Source organism: Myotis daubentonii, chromosome 10 (genome assembly GCF_963259705.1).
Source record: "Myotis daubentonii chromosome 10, mMyoDau2.1, whole genome shotgun sequence".
NCBI classification, from domain to species: domain Eukaryota; kingdom Metazoa; phylum Chordata; class Mammalia; order Chiroptera; family Vespertilionidae; genus Myotis; species Myotis daubentonii.
In genome coordinates this window covers 40,109,958-40,131,362 of record NC_081849.1, presented here as the reverse complement: position 1 = coordinate 40,131,362, position 21,405 = coordinate 40,109,958, and the positions used below count along the sequence as shown (strand labels likewise).

The 21,405-nt window shown below is 37.5% G+C and overlaps 1 protein-coding gene across 7 annotated transcripts in view; it reads left to right on the top strand.

Annotated features, from left to right (window-relative positions):
* The window catches only part of CACNA2D1 (calcium voltage-gated channel auxiliary subunit alpha2delta 1), a 395,226-nt gene that overhangs the window by 201,281 nt on the left and 172,540 nt on the right, over positions 1-21,405 (top strand). For all 7 annotated transcript variants that reach the window (XM_059712160.1, XM_059712158.1, XM_059712164.1 and 4 more), the window contains exon 4: positions 9,289-9,348. In XM_059712160.1, the coding sequence (XP_059568143.1) occupies positions 9,289-9,348 (60 nt within the window). The remainder of the gene's footprint in view (positions 1-9,288; positions 9,349-21,405) is intronic.

Genomic DNA, 21,405 nt, shown 5'->3' with positions numbered 1-21,405 from the left:
ACTTAAAAAATATTTGTCAAACAGTGCCAAAGAATATAGACTAATTCATTATACTGATTACTATGGGTAGAAGAATTGGTTAAAGGAGATAAATAAGGTGAGCTTCAAGGTTATTTGTAATATTTTATTTTTTCCAAAGTAGTTATTAAAGCAAATATAAAAAATAAAGATGAATTCTGGGTCATGGGTTCCAGAATGTTTTTAGGCTTTTCACTATTTTTCATATTTCATAATGATCTCTTTCTCATTTTATTTATGATAAACATAAAATAAGATTGAACTCACTTTATTGACTATTATATTAAACTCACATTCCTTGAATCGCTTATACTTTGGGACCACCATATGGGTCTTCAAGAGCTTTTTGGCTTGGCAAAATACAGTTAAAATATAGGGACCATTCAAATGTTTTCATTTGTTTCACTCAGATATGTCTATGCTGAAGTGGTCATCAGTGATTGTAATTCTAACATAGCCTATTCTATGAAGTTATATTTGTAAGCTTCAAATGGGAAAAAAAAATATTGAGTTTATAATGTACTAGATGTTTAGCATACCAAACATAAAGTATATAAAGGAGTTATTATTCTTAGATGCAGAAAAATGTTGAGTTCATTGCTTAAAATTTCATAGTTACTGAATGGAAGCACCAGAATTGGGAACCAGATCTGTCTGGTTTAGACGTACATGCTCATTATACTGTACCTCCAAAATAATGTATTGTACCTGTACATTTTTCTTCAAAACCTATGTCTATTATTCACCTAAATTTGCCATTTTTCAATTGATAATATTAGACCATTCAATTGATTATCCTGATTTTTTTTTACTATGTTAAGAACATTGGATGAAGATAGGCAAAATTCATTAAAATGATAAAAAATTGTCAAATAGACATAATGCTATTTCTTTTCCTTATATGGTATTAATTATTTGAACATTAATCACATAACACATGCATATTTTACTTGGATTAGTCTATTGTGAAGCTCTGTTACCTCTTTATATATATATATATATATATATATATATATATATATATATATATATATATATAATTTTTATTGATTTCAGAGAGGATGGAAGAGGGAGAGAGAGACAGAAACATCAAAGATGAGAGAGAATCATTGATTGGCTGCCACCTGCATGCCCCCCACTGGGGATAGAGCCCTCAACCAGGGCATATGCCCTTGACTAGAATTGAAACCTGGGACCCTTCAGTCTTTAGACAAATGGTCTATCCACTGAGCCAAACAGACTGGGGCTCTATTACCTCTGTATTAGGAAGAAATGTCTTGGCATACACTAGCCAAAGAGATTGTTTCTTTGAGTGATGTTTTTAAGTCAATTCTTAATTAACAGGAATATCAACATTATTAGAGTTTAACTCAACTGGCATATGATCCCTGAAGTTTTCCTTTCAAAGCTATAAAAAGAAAATTTTTAATAATTAAATATCTTAAAAAATTATTTTATCTTTCATCTGCAATTACAGTCTAGGAAGCAAATTATAAACAGGTTTGGAAAATAGTATCTTTCCAAGAAAAAATATATGTAGGTGTTGTTAAGGAAGAATGGTAGAATTATTTCTTTATACACTGTATAATTATAGGGCTTTGATTAGACTTTCATATCACCTGACAGAATTCAATGCCAGTGGAAGAGATAAAGACATGTCAAAAAGTGACGGTTGAGAATGAATAGGCCTTCAAGGGAGCTGATCTTTCTCTGATCTGATAAAACGTCTCCCTTTCTCTATTTCTGTTTTTGTTTTGTTTTTTTCTTTCCTGCAGATCACTGCATATCAAAAGCTTTCTCTCTGAATAGCAATAGTCTCTCAGGATTTGAGGACAGGACCTATGTAAAGAAAGTTCTAAAACTGACATACAGTTTTTTGTTGTTTTTGTTTTCAGTCTTTAGAAATGTCTAAAAATTTGCTGGGAAATTTCCCATTAATCTGAAATAGTTCTCTACCAGTGGTTTTGGTTTTGACAGTGCTTTGTCTTCATATAGTCTGTCAATGACTAGTGATGTTCACACTTTTGATGGGTTAAATGGATATTAAAGATTGTTCTTGTGGAATGAGCATAAGCTTTGGAGTCAGAAGGCTTAGCTTAAAGTCCATTTTGTTAAATTTGTGAGTCCTAAAAAAGTCATTAATATGATTTTCTATTTTATTATGCTCAAACCAATAGGTAGGTAGGGATGCACAGACATCTGTGACATTGTTTATACATTTATTGTTTTATACTCAAAGGATTTATAAATACATGTGCTGTTTCATTTATAATAAAGCCATTTAATGAATCTTTCTGGCATATCTTAATATGAGCAGAATTAAGTTTTAGTTTTCTGTCAAAGGTAGTTATGCTGAGCTGGGATCTTTGTTTCTATCTGGTGCTTGGTCTGATTTTAATGATTGGTATTATTACTATTAATTAAATGAGAAAAATATTATCTTTCCTGTAATAAATTATTGTTATAGACTACACTTATATAGCCAACTATGGAAACAGGGATACTCTACCAAGCAAATGTTCACATTTTATTAGGTAGGAATTTTATCAATCTTAACACATTTGCTTGTGGCATTTAATGGTCAATCATTGGCTTTAAAAAGAAATGTCACCTGACCAGAATAGAAGTTAATTAGGGACTTGAAGTGTCAGTTTTCTGTAAGTCATGACCAGCTGGTCTTTTGCCACAAGAAAGATCACCATCAGCAACTATTTGTTTGAGTCCCCAAGATAGACTATTTAAGCATCTAAAGTTCAGTGTTACGCTTTATCATGAGATTTGCTGGATTAAAATATATTTTGTTAATTTCTTTATGAACAAAGAAGGTAACAGTAGTGCATTTCATAACTGTATTTTCAGATTTCCAAGCTAAGGATATAAAATTTAGCAATTTTTGAACTTCAACCAAACTTTTAAAATACATTTTGCCTCCCTTCCTTCCTTCCTTCCTTCCTTCCTTCCTTCTTTCCTTCCTTCCTTCCTTCCTTCCTTCCTTCCTTCCTTCCTTCCTTCCTTCCTTCCTGCCGGCCTGCCTGCTTTCCTCCCTCCCTCCCTCCCTCCCTCCCTCCCTCCCTCCCTCCCTTCCTCCCTCCCTCCCTCTTCACCTGAGGATATTTTCATTGATGGTTTAGAGAGGGAAAGGAAGAGAGAAAGAGAGAGAGAAACATTAATCAGTTGCCTCCCATACACACCCCGACCTGGGATCAAACCAACAACCTAAGTATGCAACCTGACCAAGAATTGAACCCACAGACTCTAGTGTACAGACAATGCTCCAACCAACCAGGCCACACCAGCCAGGGGTCACGTTTTTTTTTCATATATAACTACAGGGTGCCCTCCACCCCCCGCCAAAAAAAATGTATACACACTTTAACAGCTGATAGCTCAATTTTGAAAATGAAATGTGTTTTAATAAACATTGCCTTTATAATTATTCAAAATATGTGTATCCTTTTGGGGGGATACCCTATGTATGTCTTTAAGTTTCTAAACCTATTTATGAATTTTGTGACAAATGGCACTTATTTTATAAAATTAGTGTTTAAAAGCATATATTAGAAATAGAGCTAATTTGGACTTTCCTCCCTGGAGGATAATTGTCTTATAGTTTGTTGCTATTGTTCATTCCTCTTTAATTTTTTTTTTCTAGAAGTAAACTGTAATGATTACTGTCATTGTGGCTAATTAAGCATGGATTGTGTTTATATCATAAGCCAGGTGATTCTGGATCAGGCCACTTTAGTTGTCCTTTCTCATGCTCTCTAGAATAGAGAACAGCGTGGTAGAATTTGAGCTCCGGTGTTAAAAACTGTGTTTCCCTGTGGCTGAATATCCCCCAGTGTGTTTTGTTTGGGGGTGGGGGTGGGGGGGTAGGGGAATGATCCTTCTGTGCACTGTGAAAAGGAAAAAATCTTAATATTCTTCTCCAAGACATAAAGGCATTCTAGAGTTCTAATATTTTTTAATCTAAAAAATATTTAACTTATTTATATTTCATCCAGTATTTTCTTTAAATCCACAATATACTTAAGTTTGTTGTGTGCCCCATACATATGAATATTCAGCTGTTAAAAATAGTACCTTATATTACCTGTTAAAAATGAAGGAAGACTTACACTTCGAATTTGTCAAGACTATCACTTGATGTTTATCTTCTCATTCTGCCTTTTCTTTCTTTATCTTCCCACACTGAGGCTTTCTGATGAAGAAATTGCTTCCATTTCCATTTCATTTGCTGCTGTCTTATTCACTTTTTTTTTTTGCTACATTTCCACACTGAATTTGAGTTTCCAAAAGTAGTGTGATGAAATGTTACTGAAGGGTATGCATTCTTTTAACTTTGCTGTTTAGTTATTTCTTTTCGTAGGGATAAAGCGTAAAGAACCTTTTTTGTTTACTCTGGTACAATTTCTAATGTTTACTAGCCCCTATTACATCCCATTTGTGCCTGGTGGCTGATAGCCGAAACCTTTGTCATTTAAAATTGCTGGACAATTTTCCTCTTAATTCAGCTTAGGGACTCTTAAATTGAGATCTCCCATTAGCTAATAGTTTATAGTCATGGATAATACTTACATAATAGTTAGAAAAACGAACAGATTATATTAAATAGCAGGGAATAGAGGTCAATACACCAATATAAAAAAACTGCTCTAAAAGTTGTTTCCATTTTCCAGTGTAGTCTGGATTTGCTAGGAGCACACTCTGAAGCATAGTTCATTGTGAAAGATTAAGCACATGCACCAGCGAACCGCTAGGAGATTTGTACTTTTTACAAACCTAACCTGATCATTTATCTCTTAGTAAATGAGTATAATACCTTCAACTTGATTACATGGGGTCCCCTCAAAATGTATACACACTTTGAATGATCATAAAGTCAGTGTTTATTAACATACAGTTCATTTTCAAAATTTAAATGTATATTTTTTTAATGATTGCAGAGAAGAAGGGAGAGGGAGAAAGAGACATAAATATCAATGATGAAAGAGAAACATTGATTGGCTACCTCCTTCACACCCCACACAGGGGATCGAGCCCACAACCTGGGCATATGCCCGGGAATCGAACCATGTCCTCCTGGTTCATAAGTTAATTATCAACCACTGAGCAACGCTGGCCAGGCCATTTTAACAATTTATGAGAGTCTACAGAAATGAAGAATTTTTTTCCCTGCACCTGTTTTCTTTTTTTTAAAATATATTTTATTGATTTTTTTATAGAGAGGAAGGGAGAGGGATAGAGAGTTAGAAACATTGATGAGAGAGAAACATCCATCAGCTGCCTCCTGCACACCCCCCACTGGGGATGTCCCCGCAACCAAGGTACATGCCCTTGACTGGAATCAAACCTGGGACCCTTCAGTCCGCAGGCCAATGCTCCATCCACTGAGCCAAACCGGTTAAGGCAGCACCTGTTTTCTAACTGAGGACTGTCTGGTCTGGCACTGCTGATAACAGGAAGCAATGGAATGGCAAATATCAAGAATCGTTTTATTCAGCATCTGTGCACCCTCAGTCCATCAACTGTTGTCTGTTTTGTACCGTTAACTTTATCTTTTATGTATCTCCATAAAAAAAGTCTAGTGGATAAATTTTCTGTGTTCAAAGTTTAGTGTGGCTTCACCCATTATTTTAAATCAGTTAAACCTGGAAAGGAGTAAAAATTAAGTGAGTTATCAGCTATTAAAGTTGGTCTACATGTTTTTGGAACACCCTGCACTTGATGTTATATTTGTCCTGTTTCTTTATGCCATTGTCTTTTAACTGTGTGTGTGTGTGTGTGTGTGTGCGCGCGCGCATTGGGGGTGGTGTTGGGGGGCAAGCAGGGCAGGCCACAGATGCACACACTAAGCTATTTTCCCACATGGACACAGAGTGCAATAGATTCATTATTACTCTTCAGAGTTCCATAGCTGTTATACATACCATTTCCTCTCTGCCCAGCATTGTATATATAACTCATTTAATCCTTTGAACAATCCATGAGGCAGATTCTCACATTATTCACATAAGAAAATGAGAGGAGAAACTTAATTTTTTCTAAGTTTGCACAGCTAGTATGCGGCAGGGTTGGTATTTAAACCCAGGTAGTCTGGCTTAATCTCTTTACTCTTAATCACTAAATGTCCCTGTCTCTTGTAAAACCTTATTACATGGAGAACATAATAGTAACACCAGGAAATACAAAGAGAAAAACCTAAACACCAGAGAAGGGAAAAAATAATCTACCTACAAAAAGTATTAGGAGATGGACAATAGATAGCTTATCATCAGCCTAAGGAAATAAGTCAGTCTACAATTCTCTAACTCATTTAGTATATAAGAGTGAAGGTAAATGAAGCCATATTCAGGTGTGATGATTGTGACAGCTTGCTACTACTCACAGGTTATCTCTGAAAGAACTATTAAGAATGTTCTATTAAGAAAGAACTATTAAGGTGGACATTATCACATTGTTGTGACTTTTGGTAAAATAAAAACAATGAAATATGATAGTAACAAAGTGCCTAGTACAATGCTTAGTGTATATTTAATGATTTTTCAATGTCATTTCCTTTCTGCTTATATAGAAACTAGAAGCCCGGTGCACAAAAATTTGTGCACTCGGGGGGAGGGGGTCCCTCAGCCCAGCCTGTGCCCTCTCGCAGTCTGGGACCCCTCGGAAGATAACGACCTGCTGGCTTAGGCCTGCTCCCGGGTGGCAGGGGGCAGGCCCAATCCCTAGGTGCAGCCCCTGGTTGGGCTCAGAGCAGGGCTGATTGGGGAGTTGGGGCCCCACCCCCTGTCATGCACAGAGCAGGGCGGATCGGGAGGTTGCGATGCCACCCTCAGTCAAACTCAGGGTAGTGCCGATTGGGGGGCTGGGGCACCGACCCCTGTCACACTCAAGGAAGGGTCGATGAGGAGGTTGCGGTGCCACCCCATGTCACGCACAGAGCAGGGCCAATCAGGGGGTTGGGGTGCTGCCCCCTGTCACTCACAGAGCAGGGCCCATCAGGGGGGTTGGGGCTCCGGACCCTGTCACACACAGAGCCGGGCCCATCAGGGGGTTGGGGAGCTCCCCCCTGTCACGCACAGAGCAGGGCGGATCAGAGGGTTGGGGCACCACCCCTGTCACACTCAGGGCAGGGCCGATGGGGAGGTTATGGCTCTACCCCATCTCACACAGAGCAGGGCCCGTGGAGGGGGGGTTGGGGCGCCGCCCTCTATCACCCACAGAGCAAGGAAGATCAGGGGGTTGGGGCACCGCCGCTGTCACACTCAGGGCAGGGCTGATGGGGAGGTTATGACTCTACCCTGTCACACACAGAGCAGGGCCGATCAGGGGGTTGGGGCGTCCCACCCTATCACACACAGAGCCGCAGGGCGATCAGGGGGTTGGGGAGCTCCCCCCTATCAGGAACAGAGCAGGGCTGATCAGGGGGTTGAGGCGCCTTCCCCTGTCACGAACAGAGCAGGGCAGACAGGGAGGTTGTGGCCCCGCCCCCTGTCACACACAGAGCCGCAGGGCGATCAGGGGGTTTGGGCGCTGCCCCCTTTCACACTGATTCCGGTGCCGGGAGGCCTCTCAGCTCTGCTGATCCCGGTGCTGGGAGGCCTCGCGGCTCCACTGATCCCAGTGCTGGGATGCATATTACCCTTTTACTATATAGGATAGAGGCCTGGTGCACAGGTGGGGGCCACCTGGTTTGCCCTGAAGGATGTCCTGGATCAGGGTGGGGGTCCCCAGCACGGTGCCTGGCCAGTCTGGGTTAGAGGGTGATGGCTGTTTGCAGCTGCTCACACACCCTTCAGGGTGGGGGTCCCCACTGGGGTGCCTAGCCAGTCTGGGTGAGGGGCTGAGGGCTGTTTTCAGGCTGGTGGGTGACTTAAGTTCCCAACTGCTCCTTTTTTTCTTTTTTTTCTTTTTTTATTCTGGGCCAGCTTTAGCTCTGGCTCCAGCTCTGAGGCCTCTGCTGCTGAAAGCAGGTATCTGGTTTGTTTGGATTCTATAATCGAAACACTGTTTCAACTCCAGCTCTGAGATCCCGGCTCACTGAAAGCAGGTTTCTGGGGTTTTATTTAGCTTCTATATTTGTAACAATGTTTCAAACTGCAAGCTCAGAGGCCGGCAAGGCAGGCGGGGAACGTTGGTTTCCTCCGTCACTGAAGCAAAGAAGCCCCATGTTCACTTCAAGCTGCCTGGCTGCCGGCCGCCATCTTGGCTGGCAGTTAATTTGCATATCTTGCTGATTAGCCAATGGGAAGGGTAGCGGATGTACGCTAATTACCATGTTTCTCTTTTATTAGATAGGATACTAGAGGCCCGATGCACGAAATTCATGCAAGAGTAGACCTTCCTTACTCCAGTTGCCGGCACCGGCTTGCCGCTGGCACCCGGGACCCGGGCTTTCCTCCAGCCTCCAGCAGGCACCCAGTACCCGGGTTTTCCTCCCTGGCTTCGTCAGGAAGGTTGTCCGGAAGGACGTCTGGTCTAATTAGCATTTTATGCTTTTATTATTATAGATATCCTATACAGGAATGTACTAACAACAACCTACCAAGATTAAAATACTCTATCTATTGACTGAAGCTTTTTCAAAAAACTAAAATGTTAGTCGTTTTAAAAATATATATATAAGCATATATATATATATATATATATATATATATATATATATATATATATACACACATATATATATGTTTTATGAGAATCTACAGAAATGAAGAAATTTTATGAATAAAAATATACATATATTTGTATATATTTATATATCTTATATATATTTTTTATTTATTTCAGAGAAGAAGGGGGAAGGAGAGAGAGATTGAAACATCAATGATGAGAGAGAATTATTGATCGGCTGCCTCCTGCACACCCCCTACTGGGTATCAAGCCCTGGACCTGGGTATGTGCCCTGCAGGAACGGAGCCATGACCCTCTGGTTCATAGGCTGACCTCTGAGCCACACTGCCCAGGCTGAAATGTTAGTTTTTGATAGAAAGCACTTGAAGGGGACATTACTGCCCATGATGCCAGAGTCCATGAACTTCATGGTATTCGAGAGTAGTACGCTACTTATATTACTAAAAAGGTAAATAGATGTACTGTTTATCAACTTCAGTAGGTTATATTACTTAATCATTTAGACTTTATGAATTATAAATAAGGAGTCACTTCTGTTTTTTTGCCTTCATAAGTGATTTCAAAACCCAAAGACTATATAATGATTACATATTTATGTGGTCATTTTTATTCTAAGATTTATTGTTTTCTTTACAGCGCCTGGCTTTGGAAGCAGAGAAAGTTCAAGCAGCCCACCAGTGGAGGGAGGATTTTGCAGTAAGGACCCTTTTTTTATCAATTGGTTTAAATAAATGATGCACTGTGTCTTTATAGTTTTGATTCCATTAATATTATTTAATGATGAAATCTTATGGTTTATAGGACCAAAATATAGCTATAGTTTGTTGCTTTAAAAAAATTGCTTTTCGATAATCAGGGCCAATTAAGTTATTCCAAATGTTCCTGCTTATGTTCTATATTTTTTTAAAAGAAGAGTTCATTGAAATGTTCTTCCATACTCAAAGGTATTTATAAAATTAATTACAGTAAAAAATAATATTACTTTACAATATCTGAATAAACTTTGTAGATATATTAATTGAAAAACAAGTGGCATTTTAAAATTCTGAGTTTGTGAGAAGCGACTTGCATATGATAATCACCTTTATAGTGGGCAATGTGATTAAAGTGAGAATAATTGTATTAAACCTCTTGAAATTTAATTTGCTCCATGTTAGCTGGAAGTAATCTCTCATCTACTCTGGCCCACTTTTAGAAATGCCAACTTATATTAACTTTTCCATGTATTTTTTTTTTTTTTTGGTAAACTTATTTTGTTCATCAAGACTCATTGTGCTAATTATACAAATAGCAGAAATTATTCTTGTAATGATTTCTATCTATCTACCTATCACCTGTATATCATCTATCATCTATGCATATATCTTATCTGTCTTCTTACAGCTAAGGGAGACAGTGAAAAAGTCTATCTTTAATAGTCAGTTAAAATATTTCTGCTACATATTTGAACTTTTCACTAATATTGAACATTTTTTAGTGTCTGATTACAGAAAAATTATAGATAGTTCATTTTGAGCATGTTAAAATAGGAACCGAGTATGAGTAACAGTTTGATTGTATTGTTCAATTGTATTTGAATGTTTTGCAAACCTAAATCTCAAATTTGAAGGTTAAGAAAGTTGTGCTTCAATAGAACACTAAATCGAGGTTCTGTAATTAGCATGTTTCCTTTGTGTTTGTATGATTATACTGTATATGAAAGGAAAATGTATTCATTTATTGAACTTTTAGTCTACTAAGTGGAGACTAACTACTGTCAGTTTGATTCTTTCCATAAATTGATCATATTGCTTGATTTATTGGCATCATGTAGATACTGCCTTGGTCCACAATTGTTTGACATAGGTAGGTTAAAAAAGATCAATTTGTCATCCATAATATATAAAGAAAACAATCGATGATTAAATTAAAAAAGATAACCTTTGAGTACTGAGGGCAATTTGTAAACTCATCCAATATAGATTTTACATTGTAGTTGTTACTTTTAGATAAAAGGAAACTTGAATATTTTTGGTTTTTGATTAGACAAAAATGTAGCCAAAGTGATTTACCCAAATAAGTATCCTTTTGATTAACTAATTTTCAAAACCTCCCCGCTTTAGGTGGCATAGTAAAGTCCTGTGTAAGACATAATAGATGTGAAGCTGGACCCTATATCCTGCCTAGAATTGCTGTAGTAAAATTGGTTCTGTTTTAGTTTAAATCACAAGTAATTCTGAGCACCCCAAAATCAAGTTTATCCAGATTGGCTTCTTTTGTATATAGATTCCATTGCTTTCAAAAAGCTTTTCTTTGAATTAAAGGAATTTGATAATATTTTACATAGTCATTGATTAGTTGTATGTCATTTTTAGATCTCTAAGGAACAATGTGTTTGAAAATAATTTGGCAAGTAGGGATGTAGTAATGCCTTTTATATCACTGGTGTTGTTTTCTTCAATTATTATGTTACTATTCTGTGGATAGAATGTTTTTTCCCCCCAGATATATTGTGAACTTTTTGATATCAAGCTGATTAACACTAAATTAACATTCTGGCAATGATTTATTTCTCCTGATGGAAGTAATAGGTGACCATTGTAGATGTCACAAAAACTTTCAATGTGTGTTAGCTATTACTATATTATATTGAATTCAAACCATAATTATTTGTAAGGCACTCTATCATTTATTTATTGCCAAGAAAGGGAAAAGAAGCCAATTAGATTATGATGTACCAGCAATTTGAATCTGTATTCTTTCTTGTCAGATGTTAAAATGTGGGAAAAATTACCTTGAAAAGTAATTCCTATTATCTATTTTCTCATTGTCTATATCCAATGAGAATCACTGCTAGGAAAATTTATGCAAGAGAACAAATTAGTCCCATAATGACACAAAAGCCATGCCTAAATCTTATAGGGTAAAATAGAAAATAAATACTTTACCCAGTAAATGTTAAGAGTTCTTAGCAAATAGTAGTCACAGTGTGGAGAATTCCTGAACAAATTCTGTTCTTAATTTCCCCCTAGATTACTTCACACTTTATTTAGGACGTATGAACATATTGATTGACATTAAAATAGATTGTTAAAGAAAAAACAGATTCGGCCACTTTAGAGACCTGTCAACTCATGTTTTGAGTTCCTCTTGAAAGACTGTGAATGATATTCAGGAGACATGTGTCTGTTACAGTTTGCACACTGAGAATTCATATTTTCCATATCTTACCATGTCAGTCATACATAACGTCTTTACAAGAGTCCTTCCCTTTCAAATACCATGGCTGATAGAACGGTCAGATAATGGTGGTTTTGTATTTTAAGAATAGGACCTGAATGAAGATTATCTAACCTTCAGACTCAAATAAGTAAATAGTGCAAAAATAAGATACTTTTCCCCTTTTCCTATTTTTTATTGTTGATAAAGTACATGATGCTTCAGTTCATATATAGAAAGGTTAAGCAACTCCTTCCAGGCCATTTATACAAATCTAATTAAAATTTGTGCCTGGCTCTGGTTGGAACTTAGAAATCAGCACCATGAAATCTCCCCTTATTTTGTGGGAGCTCACAAAACAATTGCAGATTTTAGCAATGTCTTAACTAAACACTTAAAAATGTTTAATTTGAAGTTAAATGCCACCTTATTTTAAAAAGTCCTTCTTTGAAACTATATAAGACTTTTATCTTTTGAGGTATTTAACTATTTGCATCAGTGCAATATTTCTTTAATGCCATCCTTCAATAATTTAACACTAAGATGATTTAGAAGGCAGAAATAATTTCCTAAGAGGTACATTAACATTTCAAAAAGAAATATAATATTCTGATTCTTCCCTCAAGTCTAAGTAGGCCAGTTTTATTAATATTACTTAGGCAAAATGTTAACTTTCCCTACTGTGTAATGTAGAGAAGTCTCACAAACAACAAGAACAAAAGGCAAAGTACTAAAATGCTGGCAACAAGAAACAGATCATGTAACTCACACTCTCCCTCAGCTCAATTCCCAATTGAATGTACAATTAAGGGAACAAAGGGCATACACTCTAAATGGATTAAGAGTTGTGCGGTCATGCATTTACAAGTTCAAACCATATTTGTAAATAAGCCATGTCTGCCAGCTGCTTTTCAGGACTCCTTACAACATACGGGTGTCAAAGGTGACATTTTGGGTCATTTATGATGGACGAATTTTTTTTTAAGAGCAGGTGGGAGAAGGAAAAAAGAATTTGGAAAACTAATTGCTCCACATGAAATAATTGCTGCTGTTTCTATAGAACCGATCTTTCCAATTGCATTTGAAATCTCATTTGATTGTATTGCAATGGTTGGTTAACTATAACAGTCTTATTTCCAACTAAGCCTGCAATATTAATTGTACTTACACATGTATAAACATGAGGGGGGCCTAATTTGTATTTTAATAAGAAGGATCTTTATGTATGGGTTATTAGCATCAGCTTGTTACTGTGTAGGCTTCGTACAGACGTCTAGAAATTGGCCAGTAATTAAACCTTTGAGGAGCTGTTTTTAGCTTCAGCTTCACAGAGAAACTAAATTAGAAGGTGAAATATTTTCTAGTGAAATTGAATGTTATTGAGTGTCAATCAGGATAAGTTAGTTCAAATTTAGCTTTAATTATATATACAATGGTGGACAAAAATAGGTTTACAGTTGTGAGTATGCTGAACAGAGTTAATAAAGCTATTGTAATAATCATAACCTGCATATGTCTTTCCATGCAAACAACTCTAAACCTACTCTTGCCCACCCATATGTGTGTGAGTGTGTGTGTGTGTGTGTGTGTGTAATCACTTTGCCCAAATCACATTATGAAATGTTGCTTTAAAAATAGTAATATTAAACATTTTGTGTTTATATGAATTAAATTAATAGGTACTGGTATTATGTATTTCACTATTTCATCTATCCTATTTATTTCATGAAATTGGATTATTTCTATTGATTGCAGCACAACAGTTATAAACATGTGAGCCATAAAAACATACTTCATTTTTTTTGGTTATAATGTATAAAGATAAATGCTATTCTAAATTATAATTAGGTGTAGGTCCTGGATATGAAAGAGCTGAATTTTTAGTGATTAAATAGTGGGGGAGTAAAGTAAAAGGGGAAAGCAGTGTTCTGTTTTAAAGTATAAATGAATTAATTTAATAATTGGTCAAAGTGACATATTAGTTTCTCTTAGTTTCTGCCTTTGGATGAATTGCCATTTCGAATCAAGAACTTGCATATTTAATTTTGTTGTTGTTGTTGTTGTTTTTTGCAACACTTGTAAGTAGGAAAACAATCAATTTTTTACTGCTGCTTTCTTTTAAGATTCTTTGTCAGTATTTCCTCAGTATTAAGATAAATGGAAAGGAGCCACAGTGCAAACTTGACTCACTCCAAAATTGTGGGAAACCAATTTAATAGAAAAGACTCAAGCAAATTTATGGTGTTTTTGTCCTTCTGTTTATTCATACTTATAAATACTCATGGTAAGAGCTTATAAAGCAGCAGAGTAGAAAAAAATAAACATGGGGAATAAGCCCTATCTTACTTTCTTATGTTGAAAAATAGAAGACATAAAATATTTATTCATTAATAATCTAGCCAATAATATTGTTTTAAATTTTAACAATTTTTAATATTTTCTAATGATCTTCCAGACCTCTATTATTTTTTACTAGAGGCCCAGTGGACAAAATTCATGCACGGGTAGGGTCCCTAGGCCTGACCGATCAGATTCCTCCTTCCCTTGCTGCCCACCCGCATGTCACCACCATGCAGTTCCCTCCACCACCACCTCCTCCTTTCCTCACTTCCTCAGCACCACTGTTTGCCCTCAATGTTCCACGTGGCCCCCTGGTGGTCAGTGCATGTCATAGCGAGTGATCGAACTCCCGGTCTCGTGGTTGAACTCCTGAGGGGACACTTTGCATGTTAGCCTTTTATATATATAGATAAAGCCAAGGTCACATTTTAGTACAATAGAACCCCTAAAAATATACATCATGGTTATTACCCAGATATACGTCATGGTTATTACCCTGGGATAATGCAAACTTAGATCTAAATGAGGCTGGGTATATTTCTTTCTTTTTTTTTGCCACCCCCCCCTCCTCTCAGGAAGGGAGGGATAAATAGGAAAGGACAGGTATCTGTGACTTAGAAAGTAGAGAGATGGATATTGAGTCTATATTTTTCAAGACCAGTCTGTTGCCTCATTAACCTGGAATTGAGCTAATGAAAAAATTGCTAAATTATTGAGACATTCCTGGAAATGATGCCAGTACTCTAAAAATTCTAGCCATGCAGTGCACCCAGGATCATCCTCATCAATGTTTAAGTTAGAGTAGATTATTGCCATCAGCTGGTGCCAAATTATAGTGTTGAAGAGAGTTTTTGAATTTAGGGATTTTATTAACTTTTTATAACTTGACTTGCATCTTATTAAAAGTTCTCAAATGCTCCCACAACCACATCAAAATTACAACTAAATTACAGAATTGCCATCATTCACAACTGCCTCAAATCTAGCTGAATCATACAACTAAGAATTTAAAGAAGAAGTTACATGGAGAGTGGTAGGAGGAGCTGGAGACACAGAATGAGCTGGTGCCACAGCACATGTGGTGGATAAAAATCGGGAGGAATATCTCAGCTGCATATGTCTCCCCTGAGTAGCAAGGTGTTCCAGCACCACACCAGGCCTCACAGCCAAAGGTTCCAGAGCCAGGAAGAGAAGTCTCCATAACTCTGGTTGTAAAAACCAACTTGGATTATGACTGAGTGAGAGATAGGGCTGCTGGAGTCCCAGGCAGTTAATCTTAAAGAGCCCATGCAAGAATTTATTGAGATTCACTCCTTCCAAGCTCCAGCCCTGGGGCAGAAGCTTGAAAGGAACCAGGGAAATAGGGGAGGAACAGCATTGTCTGGCATCAGAATGAGAGTCAATGGGTGAGAACTTCTTTCTGCCAGACAAAAGTGTTGGCAGGGTTTATTGTTCTTTTTTTGAGACCTGCCCCCTCTCTCCACAGAGCTGGCAGGATGATGCCATATCTGAGTGTCCATCAACCTGGTTCATCCTGTTTGTCCTTCCCTAGTGATTCCCTGAGATCTTGCCCCAAGCCATTTCCAGTGGTTTTCATACAAATGGCTCATCTGGCTTCTGAATATCCCCTACCTCTTTCTAAGGGCCCTGCACTAGTAGCAGCACACCTTGGTTTGCAGGTTGGCCTCTACTGGGCACCTCCATGTCAAGTAACAGCCACCTGCAGATTGCTCTGTGGTCATGCCAGGTAGCCCCGGGAAGTACACAGGTGCTGGCTGGCCTTACATCTCCCAGGAGGCCCCAGAGCCACTGGGCCCAGTAGACAACTTCAAACCACTCTCTATTACAACCCTACCACCTCAAGGAGCTGCACACTTAAGGGGCAGACTCAGTAAGCACTAAAGCCACCCTGAATCATGTCCAGGGTCGACACATGCACAGTAGCTGTGCTGTAGTCACAGTTGATCAGTCTGGGGATCTATCCTTCCCAGAGACATTCCAGTGACTATGAAGGCTCAGCTACACTAGGGCAGTGCACATAGCCATACAGGATGAGGAGGCGGTGCCACTGGGCCCTATAGGACACTTATTACACAGGGCCACTTTACCAAGTCTGGTAGATGTAGTATCGCTACCTAATACATAGAAACAAACATAGGGAAGCTGTCAAAACGTGAAGACAAAGAAACAGGTCCAAAATGAGAAAACAGGAGAAATATCCAGAAAAAAAGAGCTAAATAAAATAGAGGCAATAGTGGTTATATGGATGTTCAAGGAATTCAATGGAAACTTCAAGAGCAGAAGAGAAGATATGGAAACTATAAAACAGAACCTGTCAGAAATGTAGGATACATTAACTGAAATGATGAATAATTTACAGGGAATCAACAATAGAGTAGGTGATATTGTGAATCAATTTATCCAATCAGAATAGCAAAAAATACCCAATCAGAAAAGCAAATAGAAAACAAGGAATCATTCCCCCCAAAATGAAAATAGTGTAAGGAGCCTCTGGGACAACTTCAAATGTACCCACATTTGCATCATGGGGATACCAGAAGGAGAAGAGAGAGAGAGCAAGAAATTGAAAAAAATATTTGAAAAAGTAATGACAAAACTTCCATAACTTGGTGAAGGAAGTAGACATACAAGTCCAGGAAGCATAGAGTCCCAAACAACATGAAGCCAAAGAGGCTTACACATCATGGTTAAAATAAAAAATATTATAGACAAGGAGAGGATCTTAAAAGCAGCAAGAGTAGCCTGGCCATTAGTGCTCAGTGTCTGAGCATAAACCTATGGACCAGAAGGTCACAGTTCAAATCCTGGTCAGGGCATATGTCTGTGTTGCGGGCTTGATTCCCAGTCGGGGTGTGCAGGAGACAGCCGATCAATGATTCTCTCTCATCATTCATTTTTCTATTCTCTCTCCCTCTTCCTTCCTCTCTGAAATCAATAAAAATATATATATTTTTTAAAAAGGCAGCATGAGAAAAGCAGCTAGTTATCTACAGAGGAGCTCCCATAGGCTGTCAGCTGATTTCCCAACAGAAACTTTGCAGGCCAGAAGGGAGCGGTAAGAAATATTCAAAGTGATAAAAAGGACCTAAAACCAAGATTTCTCTACTCAAAAAAGCTATCATTTAGAACTGAAGGTCAAATATAGAGCTTCCCAGACAAGAAAAACATAATGGAGTTCATCACCACCAAACCAGTGTTATATGAATTGTTAAAGGGTATGTATGGTATCAGATGAATACAAGATTTATTGGGATGATCATTTAGTAAGTTACATAATGGCTAATCACTGGAATGTAAACCTGAAATTGATATAATATTATGTTAACTGTAACTGAAAAATAAAAAAAATGATTTAAAATGCACTCATGGAAAAAAAAATCCAGTGACTCTTCATTTAGCATAAATGGTATACCAGCCCCTTCATGAACTGGCCTCATCTTACTGTGGATGAAAAAAGGGGCTCTATGGAAACCCTCACAGGGTGATCTGATCATAAATTCCTAATTGGGCAGGTAAATGGTTGGTAGTCATATCTAGGCACATCACTTTTTACTAAAAGGTTTATCTTTGCCTTAAACAAATCCTCTCCACTGCTTTTGGAATCTAGGTTAACACACCTTTGGAGTAAGTATAACCACCCCCAAGAGAGACCTAATCTTGTCAAGTATCCTATAATCTAATGTCTGCTTTGCTTTCTTCCACCTCCATTTAATCTTCCTTATGTTCCCTCAATTTAAATGCACAAAAGAAGCTGAAAAACTATTATTCTCCGGAGCATTTGAGATCTTGCTCTGGCATATGTTGTCAGTTTGGTTCAAATAAACTTATAAAAATTCTCTACAGGTTTGGACTTTCTTATGTTGACTTTACCTTTCCTATTTTCTATTTCAACTTCTTCCAGCAGCTATTAACACACTCCAGAAATGCTAAGCCCAAAACAGAGTAAACTACCTGATGTTTTCCTAGGAGGATATTTTTTTTCCTTCATCTGCAGACCTTTTGATAAATTTTGCCTAGAATTATCTCCTCTTTCTCCCTTATTTCTTCTTGTCTTTCATTTACTCATCCAGGATTTGTTGTCTGTTTTACGTGGTCCTCTAATTCCCATTATATATTCCTATTTAAGTATGTACTCATTGTATAATTTTCCTTTATCCACTTTTTTCCAGCACTATAACGTAAACTTCTTGGAAATAACAGCTATAGCTAGTGCATTACTAAGAAAACAGTCGTCTATTATAATGCATAACAGGCAGTAGCATATATGTAATTTTTTATGAAAAATAATTACTTGAGTATTGAGTTGTGTTTTTAATATAAGCATCAGTGTCAGTTTTACTGGAGAAATAATAATATTTGCTTGAACTGAAGTTTCTTTTCTTAATATGTAGGTCCCCAGCCATGGTTACAGAATACTGGGCTTGGAGTTATGCAAATCTTTCAAATTTTGGCTTTGCTACTAATTTGCAATGAGATTTTAGAAAAATAATAGTTTGTTGAATATCAATTTCTTTATCTCAAAACTATTGTCTATGTTAAAAAAATCAACCAAGTAAATTTGAAGATTGAATCGACTATAAGAAAGGGATTCATGAATTAGGAAGCATCTCATCTAGCAACTACAAGGACCCTGCTGTACAAGGACCCTCCTGGAGTTGTACACAATGGAAGCTTTTTATATTAAGAAGCTTGGGGAAAGGGAGCTATTAACAAAAAAGTAGAAAAGAAAGAAAATAAATGAAAAGAAAGGAAAGGAAAGGAAAGGAAAGGAAAGGAAAAAAAGAAAAGAAAAGAAAAGAAAAGAAAAGAAAAGAAAAGAAAAGAAAAGAAAAGAAAAGAAAAGAAAAGGAAAGAAAAAGAAAGGAATATTTTTAGACCATATTTAGACTGGGGCATCTTCTTGAGAGGGTGGAGTAAGAGAATGGCAAAGGTCTTGATTATACAGATTGGTCTTCTTTCTCTTGCGGGGATGGAGAGGGCCCAGGATACAGATTACTTTACTGGTACTTGACCAGAAAATTCAGACTTGATTAAGATTACATTTCTGGGAGAGACTGGCACTGCAATTAGATCAGGTATTAAATCTAGGTTGGGTATTATGGACTTTTAGCAGGAGTGCCACCATTTGGGGCCTGTGGTTTTCTCTTGAACAGCTCTGTAGTCTCCACCAGCATAATTATCTCTGTAAGATGCTCAGTAATTATTTTTCTATGTTCCCGTGAGCACTATTTCTCTACCAAGAAGCATATTTTCTAGAAACCCCAAGATTTGACTCAGGTGTTCACAAGCAGGTTGACACAAGTCCCTGGATGGATACTCACATAGTCCATTGAGCATCTGCCAGCTCCCATGACTGTTGCACTTTATTTGCAACCCTTCCCAAATAGCAGAATTATATTCCTGGGCTTCCAAAGTCCCATATCTCTGAGTCCAGTCCTGGAAGAAGTGCAGCTGGGGATTTCAGTAGAGCTAAAATAAAAGCCAGTGTCCAGAATTTCTATCCCATGTTGCAGCTAGGTCCAGTTCAGTATTAGGCTAGTTGTAGTCCATTAGTTCATTGTGTGTGGAGTCCACCATGTGGATGAATGCAGGGGAGCCAAGAGTCAAGTGCAACATGCCAAGAGGAATCGAGAGAGTGAGCTCCTTTGTTTGGGGACTGAATAACCCAAATTTCACACCCTTGCAATGGCCATGCCTATTCTGGCCAATGACCTGTTCCCAGGTGTGACTGACAGGAAGCACCTTTCTGACATGACCCCACCTTTACTGAGCATGCATCTGTCTTACACCCTGTCCAATCACTTCCCCCAGCAATCCGTGAGGAATAGATCCCTGCCTCCCTGGAGAGTGTAAAGCTTTAGCTTTCTGGCAAAGCTGCCCAAATGACATGCCTATCATATTTGGCCTTTGCCTTTGCCCCTTTCCTATTATTACTAATAACGAGGTTAATTACAACAGTATCAGCTGCACCATTATATCTTCCCACCAACAATGTGTAAGTGTTCCAAATTTGTCATAGTCTTGCCAACACTTGTCTAGTTGAAAGCCTTAAACATAAGATATGAAGCTGTAAAACTCCTGGACTAAAACATAGGAAGAGCTTTATGACATTGTTCTTGGCAATGGTTTTATGTTACCGAAAGCACAGGCAACAAAAACAAAAATAAACAAGTGAGGCTATGCGAAACTAAAATGCTTCTGCATAGTAAAGCAAGCAATCAACAGAGTGAAAGACAGCCTACAGAACTGGAGAAAATATTTGAATGCCATATAACCAATAAGGAGCAAATCTCTAAAATATATCTAAAAAATCCAGTAACAAAAAATATCAACCCTATAGGTTTTTAATCACTAGGGCTTTGAAGCTAGTTCTTATATTCCGTGTGTCACAAAGTTTCTGAAGAAATCACCTCATTCATTATTTATAAAGGACTTCTGTCAGTGAGGGCAGAAACACCTTTGTCTGGGAGAGTTTTAGGAGACTTACCTTATTCTCATCTCCTCAATGTCCCCATGAACTCTTGTCCATGTATTTCTCCTTTTTCAGGGAATAATCCATTGGCCCTCAGCAAATGAATGCATTAAACAGATTCCTGATAATTTTCCAACTCCTAACCTGTATTGCCATAGGTCAGGTTAAGCCCAGAGGACCCTGCTGATACATATATTAATATTCCCAAAGAGCTGTTAGAAATTAAATGAGGTCGTTTATGTAAATATGCCTAGCATTTTGGAATTCTCCAAAAATGATAATTTTAATAGAAGAGGCCAATGTGTTGTTTCCCTCCTGAAACATTTTTTTTAAGATACAGAAGGCAAGTGACTGTGAAATGTTAAATAAAAAGGATAATATGGAATCAAAACATCCATTTTGATCAGTTCTGTTCTTGCTCTGAGCAAAATAAATAAATATTTAGCATGGCGATTTTAAGCTTGTAAAATGTCCTGAAAACATTTCTGCACTCATAGTGTTTGTATGAGTGTTGGAATCTCATTACCTTACTGCTCACGATTGGTAAAATCTAATACGTTTTACATTTCCACGCTTTTATTTGAAATTCTCAAGAGTTTTTATGTTCTTAGCATTTTTGTTTTGAAATAAAGAGCATTAGTTACACTCTGAATAGATTACAAAATCCAACTTGCAATACATCTATAATATATATTTGATGGTTCCATGCTAACTTCTTTTTC